At 43.1% G+C, this 16672-nt stretch overlaps 1 protein-coding gene across 1 annotated transcript in view; it reads left to right on the top strand.

Moving 5' to 3' along the window:
- The window catches only part of acss3 (acyl-CoA synthetase short chain family member 3), a 50254-nt gene that overhangs the window by 9672 nt on the left and 23910 nt on the right, over window positions 1-16672 (top strand). The window contains exons 8-9 of the mRNA XM_073480982.1: window positions 1789-1940; window positions 10048-10151. Of these exons, the coding sequence (XP_073337083.1) occupies window positions 1789-1940; window positions 10048-10151 (256 nt within the window). The remainder of the gene's footprint in view (window positions 1-1788; window positions 1941-10047; window positions 10152-16672) is intronic.

Raw genomic sequence — 16672 nt, 5'->3', positions numbered from 1 at the left:
GGACGAGGTTTAATGTCTCTGTCTAAATACAAACAAGAAACACGTGCAATGAAACTCACAAGCCAGTACGAGACAGGCTTCAATGTCAGTTTGATATCTGCCTTTGTTGGCTCTGCAGGCTGAATACATCCATATTTGGCTGATGAGTCCAGTCCATGTGGGCCGGGGGAACTGTTTCACCATGTTTTTTTGACTTTGGCTGCTACAGATCACTGTCAAGAGACAGACTGCAGCTCTCTCCGTCCCAGTCTTTCACAAAAGTTATTTTATTATTCTATTTAGAGCAGAAATGGACAACTTTTCAACTCCCTGCTCAATTTTTGCTGACTGATATCGAAGTAAAAAATGCTGCTTTTGAGTCGTCTTGAGCCCTGGTGGTAAGAGGGAACACGTATTAACTGGGGAACAGACTTTGACACAACACCAGCGCTCTCCATCGAGTGAAGGCCTGTCAGTTCTGTCCTCTCCGCCTTCTTTGCCTCCTCCATCAGCAGTGTTTCTTTTTTCTTTTGCAGTGTTTCCACAGTCAATTCAGTTGTTCCACTGTTAGATAACAAACAATGCTGTTTTGGCTGCCTAATGGCAGACACGCTCCCTTTGTGCCATGATTCCACCTTTTATTTTTCTGGGTAATATCCAGCCTGAGTCCTTTTTGTCCATTTTCTTTCCCTGCAACTGTAACAGTAGCCAGGAGCAGCCTTAAAACCAAGATGGATTAACACGGTTCTTACTCCGACCCTCTTCCTCACCAGCAGGTCCGGTTGGGTGGTGGTAAGATGCCTCGGGCCGCGATGGTCTCAAAGTTCGCTGCTCTTTAGTCAAAACTCCTGCTTTCTTCTCCAGTGCTGTATTTCTGCCACAGGCAAATACTTGTTTCAGCAATAATAAGAAATAAAAGCTTAAAAAAACAAAAATGTCGCATAATTTGTTTTGAGCGGCCTCTTGATGTTGAAGCATCAGATTATTACAGGTGATTTGGCTTTGCTCTGCACCACCCACTGACTGGTGGAGTACATTTTCAATGCAGGCTGATATTATGTGATTATTAGCATGCAACTAAATCCGCAGATCAGGGCTCAAAGGGATGATTCTGTTGATCTTAGCACATCTTACAGTTTATTTCTCATGCTGAAGGCCGCTCATTACAAGCAGCGCTCCGATTTTTCTCACCCGTCGGAAGCAGCACTGTCGGGCGATCAATTAATCTGTCTTCCTAAATCAATGTTTGACTTGAGCCACGCTGGTTGTCTCACGTGTTTCTTTGCTCTTTATCTCCAGGCAAGACGCTGCCCACCTTCTGCCTTCCCCTCTGATCAATACACCGAGACAAATATTTACCCAGAGCAAAAATGACAGCCAGAGCTCACCACGTCTGTTTACCGCTCTCGTTCATCTACATGTCGTCTCGCTGCGGGGACAGGCTATTTAAATGGCAGAAACACTATGAAAATTGCTGTTGGAGGCTCCTGCCCGCAGGCGTCTTTTGTCTTTATCCTTTCTTCTAGACAAACAATACTCCTATAGTGCAACTGTGTTTTCTAATCCTTGGATTCCTGGGACCATCTGTCTGGAAGGCAGCCTCTCCATTTTAAACAGCTGCTCTATGAATATTCATGCTCAGTAGTTAAAGGTTGGAGTAAATTTGTACTGTGGAAATATTGCTGTAATGTTTTCCAGCTTCCGTGATAATCCGCGTATCTGCTGTACGTCCATCCATATGATTTATATCCCTGCATCCGTGTTGCAATTTATGAACTAACCAGCTGTTGCGATACTGTCTGTTTACAGGGTAAGCCCGTGGGGACCCCGGACCCCGGGGCGTTCTTCCGCGTCCTGTCTGAAAACGGCGCCTCCTCCATGTTCACGGCTCCCACCGCCATCAGAGCCATTCGCCAGCAGGATCCCCATGCTGACATCGGGAAAAAATACCCCTTGTCAAGGTAGGTGGCAACACTTTGTACAACAGGAAATTCTCAAGAAAGCAGGAGTAAACAAACTGCTGCAGAAGTGAATTATGCACGAGGCGAAGGAATGCCTGGAACCATAGAGATTATTCCTAAAATGATTAGTTTGAGCAAAAGATAATGAAATCAACAGGAGACGAACATATCAATCAATCTTGTTCCGCCCTTTTTATGTGATTTTAATGTGCAGAACAAAGCAAAGCAACTTTGGAGATATTTGGAAACTTGGGACGGTGATTTTTCACAGTTTTTCCAACGTTTCACACACTGATTGATGTGAGTGCAATAGTTGCTTTCAGCCCTAACGATGATTGAAAATCTCTGACGTGAAAGAAGCCCACACACAAAGCAGGCAGGTTTTTAAGAAGCTACGCTGGATGCCAAGTAAAAGATTGTTTTAAAATTGGATGGCCTGATTTTTATACAGGTCAGCCCTCAGGTTGCTACTGTAGCTGACTGTAGTTTACACAGCTCGCATACGAAATTATCTCGAGGTTCCACCATGTTGTCGTCTCCAAACGAGCCTTTTCAGATTGCACTCTCTCTGTGGCCGACTTGGGTTGTGCACTCTCTGCCATCATTACCTCGAGGTTGTTGTGGAATCGTTCCCTTGTTCTGGTTTGACCTACATTTCCTTTGTCGCTCAATGAAGCGACGCTCTGTCTGTGTGACTCCTGTCCTGTCTGTCTTGCAGTGCAGTCAGTGCTCTGCCCTGGACTGCTGTGGTAATTCTGCCTTTTTTTCACAACCAGACATTGATTTTGATGCGTTTCCTGGAGTAAAGATCCATCCATCCGACAGTTAATTAATTCTTCTGCCTATCTGGGTTCGAGTCGTGCTAATCCTACGTCCCTGTCCTCAGAAAAAGTTCCCAGCACCTCCTGGGGGATCCTTAGGTGTTCCCAGGCCAGATTAGATTTGTAATTCCTCCAGCGACTTCTGGGACTACCCCAGGGTCTTCTATCGCGGAAGAGGTTGTACGTGGAAAACCTCTAAAGGTCTGCACCCAGGAGGCATCCTTATCAGATGCCTGAACCACCTCAGCCAGCTCCTTCCAGAGCAGCGTCCCTGCTCCTTACTCCGTCGTGAAGCACTAAAGTAGCAAGTGAAGATGAATTTTTAGGAAAACTTTTTGGCCTTTTATCAGTTCTGCTGAGGTACAAGGCCTAACTCTCAACTGTAGGTTGTTTGTTGAGCTTTAAAACACAGAGACTGATGTGTGAAAGCATCTCACGGCTGTCGGCGCTCTGCGCAGCCTGTCCAGCGTCTCGTTAGTCTCCGACCATCTGTTGGATTCAGAACCCTTTTCCACCTCCATTGCTTACAGTCCGCACCCTCAGCTTGACCCTCGGGTGCTAATCAGGATGGATGGCAAACAAACGGCAGGTCGCTGCAGCCCACCTGTATTAAATCAGACCGTGTGAGCTTGTTTTCCCAGCCACAGTCTGGCTCTTCACGTAAAGGTCGTCTGTAGCTCAAAGTTAAAAACAAACATTTTTCACGGTATTAGTTTGGCCCATAGAGTCAGAATACTTGCTGAGATGATCACAACTGTTAATTATTTAGTGCGGTGCAGAAAAACTTGAACCTGAGGGGTTGAGGTGTCAACTCACCACTTTCATTTTGTTCAGCGGTCTGAAAATGCCTCTAAGCACACAATCATAAAGCAATTCTGAGTGTGGGTGACCTACGGCCCCGGTGAATCATTCAGTAACTCTGGCATTGTGTGCTGAATTCGACGATCTGCGGTCGTTCGGCGTGCTGAATGCGTAGCAGCTTTTCTTAAAATGCTGTCCTTGCAGGCGCAGGTTATTCCCTACGATATTTATTCCTCAAATATTGGCGGAATCTATCCTCTCAGCTGCAAACCCCCGTCACGATCAGTCATGTAAGCGACGTGCTGTTTCTCTGCACACGTTTCTTGTTCTTAATGTGTCATTTCCCCTTGGAAGGAGGCAGGTTGGTGAAAGATTGCTGCATTTCCCCTTCGGCGCTGAACAAAACATATCACCATGACACAGGGCAGCAACACAAAGGAAGCAATGACACATGGTTTCATTTCAGGCCAGGGCTATTCAGTGTCTGGTCGTACTGTGGATGTACTTCAATGTTGGGTGTACGCCAATAAAGCATGGCTTTTTTTTAACCCGAATGTTGAATATTCTCTTTCGATTTGAAATGCTTTTCATTTATTGAGTGTAGAGAAACATAATCCTTCCAGCTCTGCAATAGAAACGGTCTACCAGGGCCTACATTAGTTATTTTTTGGATCTTCAACTGCTTCATATTCCTGAAATCAGTGCAGTGTAAAGCTAAAAGATAATTTAAGTGATTAAATAATTATAAATGATGATAAATTAACATTTCTTTCATCAGATTTTGCTGAATAAAGACACAAAACATGTTGATCCAAAAGATTTCCAGGTGTAGAAGCATGAACAGAATATTTTTAAGACGCTACAACTTATTTGAACCATGTACATATTTTAGTTTTTGATATATGCCCATTTTTATGAGCCATACACAAAGGTGTTTTGATCTTTTGATCTCGCTTCATCTTCAGTAGAAATGCAGTATTCCCCTCGTGCCTGCGTTGGTATTTTTTGCTTATTGTGATGTTATTTCTTGACAATTTATGTGTCAGTCCTCTCGGTTTTTAAAAGCCTGAAGCATCAAGATAATCCACGCTTTTTTTTCCCTTTTGGACGTCTCACCGTGACTGTGTCTTCTCGCTCATGGTGACACAACCTTGTATTGACTCTGCAGATTGCATTCAATTCAGTCCTCCAGCCTGACTCGTCTCGGCTGTGCGGTTCAGCTGCACATGAAAAATTCATCGAAGCATAATGTTTGTGACAATATCTCCCGACGGGGTCCACATGTAGTCTCCGCATTTTGCCACTTCCTGTGTCACACGGAACGATGTGTCAATACTGATCGTGCTGGTTTTAATTAAAAGTGTGTAAAACCTTTTTGGAAAACTTTGTCAGCTTTATATCAAACCTATAATTTCATGCTAGAGAGGCCTCAAAGGATAATTTGATGCAGCTCGAACACTGTCTACAGCTTATTGACACTGTGAGACTTTTACTCCCTCCATTGCCCATTCAGCTGTAAGAGCCTTGGACCTTTATCAATGTGCTTCAGCTGTATTACTTGTCAGCGTGGATGTGAAAACCACTAGCTTCAGGGCTGTGATGGTAGCAGTGCTCTGCATAAATGTAGCATGACAAAAGGGGCCGAGGACTCTGTCAGTCGTGTTTGAAGGACGGGAGATGTAACTCGCTGCTGACTGAGAGCCTCGCTCATAAATGAGTGACAAAGTGCGCGACTCCGGTCCATAGTTCTGCCTGGTGCGCAGTAAAACAGGTGCTGAGAATATTCCAGTGTGTGGTGTTTTTTTTGGTCTGCTTGTCTTATATTGTGGATGAATTTCCATATAGCTCAGCTGCAGCTCAAAAGGCCCTCAATAAGTCATACTCACAGACACTCAGGGTTCATGGGTTCTTGTTTTGGACATCGGATGTCCATCTGTGTGGAAAAATACCACTGCCAACAGCTTCAGCTGTGCTCTTTTTTTATTTTTTGCTTAAATTTCTCATTTCTTCTCACAGCTTTGACACCCCAACCACACAGAACCTTTAAGTATATCAACAGGCCGCCATGTGTGAACTTCAACCTCAAAGATTATGTTGTTTCCTGCTTTATTTGCCTACTCCAAGGTCGTACTGTGAAGATTAGCGTTGCTTATCTTTACAGAGTTGCATAGAAATAGCTGTTATTGGTTAACGTGTTGTGGCGTCTGATTGAAGAGAGAGGGTATGTGCTATCATTGTACCTTACCTTCACCGGTAACCTGAGGTGCATGTCAGGATAAACTTAACAAGTGCTACGTTTCTTGGTTTAAGTGTGGAACGATTAAGTCTTTGTTGGCCCTCTTACTGTGTGCATTACTATCTCTGTATTTTCAAGCTGATAACGCTAAATATATCTGTGTTTTCTCTATGAATGGGCTGATCTCTCAGTTGTAAGTCAAAGCCACATTTGAGATGTAACAAGCATGTGAGTGTGAGAGAGGAGAGGCGCCGGCTGGCAGTGCTTTACAGAAGAAACAGGTTATGTAATGCGACTTCACACTATATCAAACTATATTTTCTTTAAAGATATTAGATACTGATGAGCCCTAGGAGGCCTTGACTTTGAAACAGATGTTGCTTAACGTAGAGCTGATTATCCTCAAGAGGTTAATGTAGCTGTCATAGCGTCAGTTTTATCAGAACTGGAGAGTATATTAAATTGAAAGAGGAGGAAATAGAAAAGATGTTTTTGCTTTTTTCCTGACTGCCTTTTGTCAGCGTTTGGTTTACCAAACGGCTCTGCTGGTGGTATCACTCTCCTACTGCTGATTTGATTGGTTGGAGCCCGTGATAGCCAGTGATAGACAGATGGTTTGGCCCAATCACCTGCCAAGTAGTTTTTGAAAAAGTTGGCCCTTTTCCAAACAGTTTCCAAGGACAACAAACCATATTTCAGGTCAGGTCACCATGTAGGTCTGATATGAAACTAGAATGTCACATACCTCCTTTTCTGCTCACTCATAGATACCAGCCACCTAAATACGCAAGAGTTTTTCATCAAGATCCATCCGTTTATCCCCGAGAAATTCGAAAAAATGATGAAAAACAGCCTGTCTCACCATGTTAAAGGACGTGGGAAGCATTCCTGGATCTGCACCAAAGGTTAATGGGGTCTATTCTGGACGATACCCATCCTCCATCAAAGTTTCATGGAAATCGGCTCCGTAGTTTTTGTGAAACCTGCTGACAAACAAACGAACACGGGTGACACATAAACATAACCTTCTCGGTGGAGGTTATAACTTGCAACTCGACATCATTCAGGTTTTATATATTATAATGTGTTTCTTAAGAAAATACAAAGGGAGGAAAGCTTCTTTTTAGACCTTTTTCTCAAGAACACGGATGTTTACTCAGTGCACAGTTCTTGATGTTGGTCAGCAGCCAAACACTCGCCCTCCCACCACAAGGTCCGAGGTCACGGTGTCTGTATGAATCATCCAAAATTGTACTTCCACTGAGCTGAATTGAATTGAATCGGGAGCGCAGTGCTGTTTTACTGGAACACAAGGTCACGGCCAGTTCAACTAATCAATCATTCATTTATTCCACATGTTATTTAGCTTAGTTCCTGCGGGGGCAGAATCTATCTGACGGCTGAATGAAGCTGTTAATCCAGAGGCTTCAGTGTTACCCCTGACGTACTTCATATTTGATACACTCTAAGTATATACTTAAAGCTGTAACTGTGAGTCAAGTAAGCTTTAAAGTTCTTGATCAACACAAATACAAGGTCAAGACTAATTTGCAATTGAAGTAGTGCAGCTATGATTCCAATACACACAAACATAAACATGTAAAACTCTTAAGAGTGAACGTAATTAATCAAGTGGAAGCTGTCAGTTTTTGTCTTTGTGCCTATAAAATGATAATGCCTGAGACATAATGATTCATTATCATAGCAATGCTTCCTCCAATGAGACGGGCTGGTCTACAGGGAGTTTCACCATCTAACCCCGGCGTCACGAAGCGCCGCTCCAGTTGCCGAGCAACTTTGACAGTATTGGTGCCCCTTGTTCTATAATAACGATATCATCAGCCTTTCGAATGTCTTGAAACCACATACTTACATTTGAAAGTGTATTCAGCTGCTGTTTCGCTCTGGCTTTCCGAAATGGGATGGCCTTGTCAGGTTGCTGTGACGCATTCGGTCTTTAAATGCAGCCTTTGAATGATGCGTCCCTGAGTTGAGACACAGGCACAGACAAACTGTTTCGAATGTTGTTCATGTTGCAAAAAACCCCCCAAAAGTACAATTGAAGCCGACAAACATGGGCTATATTCTCTCTTATATTAATGAAATGACAAACCCATCAGACAGAGGTGGGTAGAGTAGCCAAAAAACTCAAAATATTACATTAAACTTTTAAATTCCAGTTTAGGTGTCCCAAGTCTTATCAAAAAAAAGTTAATCAAGTACATGTAGCAGAGTAAATGTGACTCATTGCTATCTACCTGTGCAATCAGGAGTCAGTCACATTACATGTTATAATCAGGTTTAACACTAACATACAGGTAGTTGATATTTAATTATTATTGGAGGGTAATAGTATTCTTTGAAAGCGCTCCTTGAGCATCTAGTGGCAGTATATTTAAAATTTTGTTCCGCTTACAGACAAGAATCCACCGTTCTCGGCATTGTAGCCCTTTTTTCTGCAATCCCAGTGTTACTGAAACGCCAGAGAGAACCAGACTGCACAACATTTCCCCGAGACCTGAGCAGCGCTGGAGAAAGAGAATGAAATATTACCCAGGGAGAGGGCAAGACAAGAAAAGATATGAGTCACTGGGGAGAGTGAAATGATGAAATAGTTTTTGCCAGTTGCAGAAGATAGAATGTAACTTGGAGTCTGATTGGAGTTGGAAGGTCAGTTCGCCATCACGGAGTGTTGACCGATGAGTGATGACCAGCAGTCATTTGTGTGAAGGTTTAGCGATCGGACCGGCATCCGCGGCTGCGCTGTGGCCCGGACCCTCCACAGCCTTGTAGCGAGCGCCCAGCGGTGTTGTGAATTAGATATGAGCAGCCGTGGGCAGCCATCAGATGGAGTTTGGGGGAGAATGATGGGGGGAGAAATCAGGGAGGCTGAAGATAGAAACCACAGTGATTTGGGTCACTCGGAGGGCACGGAGGGAGGGTTTTATGAAGTCGGGGAGGAGCAGTTGTCCAAACAAGGTGGGAACTGAAGCTGGAGGGACTGATTCAGATGTCCTTGCAAGAGTGTGTTGTCTCTAGGTACTCCGTGATTATGTTTCCTGGAGGACAAACATCCGACCTGAAATGCCTGCATGCAAGTTTCAGATGGAAGGAACAAAAAGGGAATTTATTGTTTTTCTAGACTAAACTCTGAAGCTCCATACCTTCCAACCTTTACTTGTCCGGATAGTTGTGACCATGAAGAGGCAAGCCACCAAAGGCAGGATGGAAAGATTCTTTCGGAGAGTGCTGCCTTGAAGTTTCGTATTTGTGGTCTGAAGGCCAAAGTCACATTGAAGAGCGTAAAGAGAAGCTTATCTGGCCGTTCTCAACTGATAAACACTTAAAGCTAAGAGGTAAATCACAGGTTCTCCAGCTGCACAGGTTTGAGGATCTCTCACTTAATATAAATATAAAGTGAAGTGTATAACTAGCGTACTTAAAGACATTAGCCCCTTTTGAAACAGCCTGTTCAAGGCAGGACTGTTGGGCTGTTTTTCCGCCTCGCCATTCTGTATAAAAGTTATGAAGGCATTGTTGTTTCGCCTCTGAGCCAGAAGTGGTGGTAGTAACAGAGCTGAATCCACGTCTATGTAAACAAAAAAAAAGTGAGCCGACCCAGGTTTTGTAACTTTTGATGAGGCTATGATTGCAACCATAAGGAAGTTCGAGAGCTCCTCTGTGCAGAGGATGAGATTAACCACCATATAACAGGGGTGGTAAATGATTGTCATGCCTTTGTCGTTGAGACAGCACCGCCTGACCGTATGCAAAATGTCAAACAAGTTGCTGATGCTCTTGTGTTAAACGTCACCAAGTACCGATATTGCCCTACCACAGTGTCATATGTGCTGATACGAAAACTTTTTTGATAGTGCAGAAAAACACGCAAAAAAAATTCCATCGGAAGTTTACTGTTTCATTGCACTCATATAATTTTGCACAATAAAGTTAATTGTTAAACTGTAAAATATCTTATCTTTATCTTTGTCACAAGTGTTTCATTTGAGAGATCATTCCAGAAAAGGTGTGTATGTCGGCCTGAAGAAGGGTCTCCGTTACGCCAGCACTGCACGATCTCTGTACATTTTTACATTAAAGTTTTAAAAACGTATAACTTTGGACACCCTCAAGAAAAAGTCAGTTTTTCTGTTGCACAGATGTTGTGTTATCTGGACCGTTCCTGTGAGAGAGCACTTATGTCATGTTTCCTCGAGGTGATTGACAGGTGCGGTCTGTGTCCCTGCAGGTTGCGGTCTTTATTCCTGGCAGGAGAGCGTTGTGATGTGGAGACGCTGGAGTGGGCGAAGAGGAGCTTCGGGGTTCCTGTCCTGGATCACTGGTGGCAGACTGGTGAGGAAGGTTTTTCTACTTTCTAAAGACACAAATCAGACGGGGGAGATCTGGATTTATGACGAGCTATGATCTTTATGTCGTTGACGGGCTGTATTTAAAGCTGCACTGCGGATGATTTTGATGTAAATATACAGAAAGCATTTCTTATCTGATCCCATACATTCTGACTTTTAGTCCACGGCTGCATGTTTTGACAGGAAGTAGATAGTGGAAATGGGATTTAAGCCGATATCAGTGACACATTATGTTCTGTCCTGCTGCCTCTTTTGTCTCTTTTGGTAAAAAGGCATCACAGCACGCAGAGCCGTCGCGGTTCATCGACTTAATGTAACAGGATTTCTGGTGGTTGAAGTTAAAAACTGTTGAACCATTTATCCCGACCATCTGCTCCGTGTGTGAAGCTTCCTTCCTTGTGCAGTTTTAATTATATCAGTTTAGTGGGTTGAGATGCGCTTTACCCCTCAAACTTTTAGGGATTAAGTTCTTATGATACAGATACTGAGAAATCATTTCAAGGACCTCGGGCTCTTTATTAGCGTGAACTGTGTACGATGTTTTAATTTAACTTGATCTTTAAAACTCCGTCTCGTCCTATGCTTATCAGTGTGAGAAGACTATAAATGTGGTCTTTGCTATATTTTATTAGTCCACTGACATTAACTTGGCCTTGAGAGGGGGCATAACTCCAGAAGATCACTATTCCATGAAAGGCTGGCACATTTTATCATACTTCCCCCTTTGATTAATCCCTCCTATGATTTGTACTGGAGACCAGGGGATCGGGTCCCTTCTCCTGGAGAAATTACGACATTAAAAAACCTCTGCAGTTTGAATTTTTTAAGCTTCTCTGGGAACTGATTGTTACACGGAGTGATGCGTCGTCATTTGCGCTGGATCACTTGGAGAAAATATGTCATTCTTTTGATTAAACACATACATTTTTTTGTGCAGTAAGTCTGGTTTCCCTGCTCTGCAACTTCTAGTCAATATTTTAGCCATTTCCACCTAATAGGACAAGCCACCAAGGATCTCCTCACCCCATAATCGTCCAGTCAGTTGAAACAACTCCCAGAGAGCATTTCTTCAACCGGTCACATTCCAGGGCCGCATTTAAACTTTGGGTTTGATTGAGTTCACTTAATGTTTAATTGACTCTGCACCCGTAAGAGACACAGTGACTGGCTGAGATGTGCGCTTAGAAAAAGAGATAAAGGAAGGAAAACAATCACGGGCAGCTTGTCCGTCACTTCAGGAGCGGAAATTAAAATAGCTTCAGCCACTGTCACAGTCAGGCAACTTAATAATGAGTGTTTACCATCTTATTCCTGACTTAAAGTTCAAAAACACGACAAAATGGGACCCAGCCGAGTGCATGTGAATCCTGTCAGTTTTCACTTCACACGATTACAATAATTTGCGGTTAATCAGCCGGGCTGCAGCAGGTCATTAAGTCTGTTAACACTGTCAATATCTCAGTGCCACATTGCACCAGTGCACTTTAAATGAATGTCATGCTCACAGAAGCCGAGTCGCGGTCATCATTTTAATGACTTGCTGGGTCATGCCCCTTAACTCGTCCAGTGCGTGTTGCAGTTTCCTAGTCGGTGTGTAATCTCCCCTTTTTTTTCTTCACCTCACAATTGACCCATTATCCAACATGGCCGCTGTGGGCCTTGATGATAACATACAGTACGTAATTGGAATGTGAGTTCCCAGCTTCCCCTGCATTGTTTTTGAGGGCCTCAGTTTGTAATGGTTCTTGAATGGCTGGCTCCCCGTTAGCCACTTGGATGGGAGACCTGAATCCAGGCAGCGAGCCATCATGCTAATGTCACCCCCCCCCCTTTTTTGATTGCTGTCCTCGCCGAGGTCCAGTCAGCTATGATGAATGTGCCCGGCGACAGTGAAAGAGCACAATTGGACGTCTCTTTGTTTTGTAATATCCTGCCTGCGCGAATGGAGGGATCGATGCGGGACAAGACGACGTCTCTGTGTTAAATATGGAATCGATACTGTTGTTGGAGCGTTGGAAAGCCATCGACCTTGAGTTCGTACAGGCGGCGCGTTCTGATCTGAGTGCAGATTAGCTCACTTGGCTGGTTGGTCTGTTCGAGCTCAATGCAAGTGTGAAGAGCTCAATATTGCAATAATGCAGAAATATGACTTATCAGTTCAGACTCTTGTGGTTGAAATGCTCACCCTATTGTATGCTCATTACATATATATTGCATTCTTGTTCAATGCTGCATCATTTACAGGGGACAAGGGCATTCAGCTCAGACAACTTTGGTGAGAAAATTACCTTTTCTTCCCTCAAATTTGATCCCTTTACACACCTCATCGTTGGCAGGTATTTGCCCCTTAATACAATCTATATGATAAGGAGCAAACACAAGCCAAAAGACTCCAATGTATTTTCTTTATAGTAATCTGGACATTTACCCGTTTGTCTGCAATTTTGAGGGCAACTTCGTGGTCGTAAACTTGGTCATTTTTGCTTTTATGAGACAGGGGGACTCATTAATAGTTATTGTCTTTGTGGGGCTAGATACTCCAGATGCTCCACGAAGGATCATTCCAGAAACAAAAAAAAAACAATAAAAATGTATTTGAGATAATTTGCGCTATAGAAAAAAGGACCCAAATGCAAGACACCAAGTCGGGGCAGGTTGAAAGACAAAAGGCGAGCTTAAAAACAAAAAAGCTGAAGTCCAGACAGCAAAAAGTGGCAGGCAATAAAAACAAGAAATAAGGCAGGAACGCGTAAGGGGGAAACACAGGACTGGGGAACTGTCTTAGACCATCTGACAACTGAAACAAGGGAAACACACTGACTAAACACAGAGGGACTAATTAATCCAATAAAAACACAGGTGGAGACAGAAAACAGGTGGGAAAAAGACAAAGACAGGAAGTGTAAAGCAAAACATGACACACAAGGAGTCTTTGAGCATAAAATAGGAAAATAACTAAACTGAAACCCAAAACTGTGACACAGGGTTTCATGACACATGTAGACACGGTAGAGATGCTCAGGTACTGTGTATATTATACAGCTGCCAAAGTACACTACTCAAAATGAGTCAAGATCTGTGGATGTTTCAGTGTTACATTTGATTGTTTACACTGTGACAAATCTTTTTATTTTGTGAATATTTTTGGCCCCAAAACATAATGCAACTCATTAGACTTTTATTGCATATCCATGCACGTGCATATATGCACCCATATCCTAATATCCATAACTAATTTTGAGAAGTATATATTTGGCGAACCCTTTTAGTTTTCTTTTTGTCTGTGAGAACGACTCCATCCACGATCAGTTAACTCTTAGACACCCTGCCCTCACTCTACTCCTCGTCCTCCTGGCTATCACACATGCTCTGTGGAGAAGCAGTGGATTTAATACCGGGGAACATCTCTCACTGATTGTGGTGCAGCCTCTCTTTTTTCATGTTCCTACTTGTGTCATTATTCTGGAAGAGCTTGTTAGGGACCCGGCTGGTGAGATGTCACTCGATCGTACTGCTCACCGAGAAAGTCAGCAGAGCAGACACGAACAGTGAGAGAGAATGAGGAAGTGAGGCAGTCGGGGAAATTAAATGATGCTTTAGAAAAAAATGCCCCCACCTCTGATCTGATCTACTGATAGACGCCCCATCCTGAGTGGTGACACACTGTAGCTGCCTACGCTGTGGTTTTGTTCTCAGCAGTGAGCTCGTAGAAAATGAAATTCAATAAATTCGCAGCGGTGCAATAATGGCAGTGAATTCCCTCTCCGTGGTATTTTTATGCACAGTTTAAATATCCATACGCTGATCTTTTATTACATAAGGCTTTTGGTGAGCATTCACTGTTTATGCGAGCAGAGCGGGGGAGCTGGAAGGATTTAGAATAGGCAGCCAATGCACACGGGCAAACACACAAGATTATGATATTTGAACGGCTTTTGGCGCTGTGAGATTTTAAACGTTTACTCCGTTATGTAGAATACATCCCGCGCTCTCCACCTGTGCCTCCGTCTTTGAACGTCTCCGGCTGGCAGCGCGGATTGGTTTTGGACTTAACCGATGTTGCTGAGCAGAGCTGTTGATTCCCATCTCTCTCCCTGAAGCTTCAGTGTTTGTGAGATAACATTTCATTCTACTTGAACATAGGGGTTGTTTGTTTCACGCTCAGGTTTGAATCTCACTTCCTCTCACACACACACACACACACACACATGCACCTGAACAAAACTGTGTCACACTTTGTGGCCACACCAGCCAGGTGATTTATTGAGTTTGGAGGAAAAACCTCTGGCGCCCTCTTGATTTCTGTCTAGATGTGTAAATCCCATTGGATTCTTCACCCCCTGCTAAACTCAATAACTGGCAGCTGCTGGCGGCCAACGCTGCAATCCAAATGTGTTCTCCACTCTTTTCACGCTAGAGCGGGTCACTCCTCGGCTCACTTTCTTTTCTCTTTGTGTCTCAGGCAGTTTCACTTCGAGTGTGTGGGTGAAAAAGCCTCTGCTATCTTATACAAAATCATTAAATCGTCATTAGTTTGTCATTTCTGAGGGAACAGAGCAACTTTTCAGAGCTTTTCTCAAGCTGTCTGACCTCACCTGGATATTCCAGCAACACATATTTTTCTATCAACATTGTTGGCAGCGTTATTGTTTCTGATCTAGAAACAACTTCCCAGAAGAGACTGAAACTAACATTTAATTCTTCATACTAACAAGTACTGCCACAGCCAGATAATAGCTTATGTGTTTGTGGACAGAATAATGGGTTACATGCAGTATATTGTTTCATTCTTTCAACAATAAATTGGTTTTACTCTCTTTTTATCAGGACCTACATGAAATTACACCAACTCGTAGATACCAGCTGCCTTAATACACCAGATCTTTTTCATCAGGATCCATGCATTATTCCCTGAAAAATGTATAAAAATGTCAAAAAACGCCCCAGTAGTTTTTATGTAATCCTGCTGACAAACCAAATAACCATCAAACAAAACGTAAATGGGTGAAAATGAACTCCTTGGGGAAGATAATTAAGCCTTATGATTTACAGGTCCAGTGTTTAAGAACGTTGATTTTTGAGTCTCATTCCCAACTCGTCAAATACTGACGCTTTGGGATTGTAGGTCAGGTCAGCAGCATCCCAAAGCGTCAATTATTAACAAGCTGAGAACGAGACTCAAAATACAAATTAGACCTTAGGCCCAGGGGCTCCATAATTACTAAACATCGTGCAGTGATGCTTCGTATATAAGCAGTTTGAATTAGGGCTGCAAATAATGATTATTTTCATTGTCGATTAAACTGCCGAACTTTTTTCACGACTTGGTCAGTCCGTAAAATGTCAAAACAAATTGCTGAAATTGCTCATCAGAATTTCCCAGAGCCCGAAGTGCAGTCCAAAACACAAAAATTCATCATTTAGTCTCACAAACGACAAAGAAAAGCAGCAAATCCTTACATTCGAGAAGCTGGAACCAGCAAATGTTCGACATTTTTCGCTTGAAAAATGACTGAAAACATGAATCGATTGTCAAAACAGATGGCGATCAATTTTCTTTTGATAAACTAATCGATTCTAATAATTAACATCTTCAGCTTCTCCTCCTGCTATGATTCAAAATGTCTGCTGCAGAAAAGCATGCGATGGATAAGTACTTTACAAGAGGGAAAAGAGAGAACAGTGTTGGTCATCAAGTGAATGTTTCATTCACATCCTAAATATGAAGAAACCTTTTGCTGCTTTTTGTGTTCTCTATCAATATACCAGGAGAAAGTGAAGTTATTTGTCAGAGAAGGTTTGAAAATCAACAGTCGGATCGATTAATCGACTAGTTGTCGCCGCTGTAGCTTAAATGCATCAGTATGTTGTAATGACACACAGGTATCAGATGTCAGCAAAGGATAGAAAACGTTGTGTACACAGCTTCCCTCTGCCTGTTCTGAGTTCATAAGTCACCCTGCTCAGTGTCACCGCGCGCTGTTCGACCGTCTCTCCGGAGACAGGGCATCCATCAAGCGACTTTTTAGCAATGTCGCCGCATTGATGACTCTCCTTCATCTCCCCCCTCCGACAGAAGAGAAGCAACTCTGTCAACGGCGAGCGCTTTAGCATTCAAGGCTGGTTTCCTCATCAGGGAAACGACAGAGACGGACTCCTCCTAAAGAAACTCATTATAGTCAAAACACCTGAAAAGCAGAGTTATTTTCCCCCTGGCTTCCAGCTCAGTGGGTATAAACTAATTTTTCAAACTTGTGACAGTCTTTTAGGTCGCTCCCTCACGCGTTTCGCTGTTCATGTGTAAATATTGATAGATCTGCCCTTCCACTTGTTCGGCGGGGGTTGTTCTTTGTAGTCGCTGGATAGAAATTGAACAAAATCAAATCACCAGCGCAGTTGCTCATTAATCTTTCCAGCTGCACGCTTGTAATCCTGGAATGTAATATTCAGCGGCCAAGAGCTGTAATCGATGGCGAGAAAAGGAGAGCCATGAGCAATGATGGG

This window comes from Pagrus major, chromosome 14 (assembly GCF_040436345.1).
Source record: "Pagrus major chromosome 14, Pma_NU_1.0".
In the NCBI taxonomy this organism is placed as follows: Eukaryota; Metazoa; Chordata; class Actinopteri; order Spariformes; family Sparidae; genus Pagrus; species Pagrus major.
This window is presented reverse-complemented; position numbering and strand designations above follow the sequence as displayed.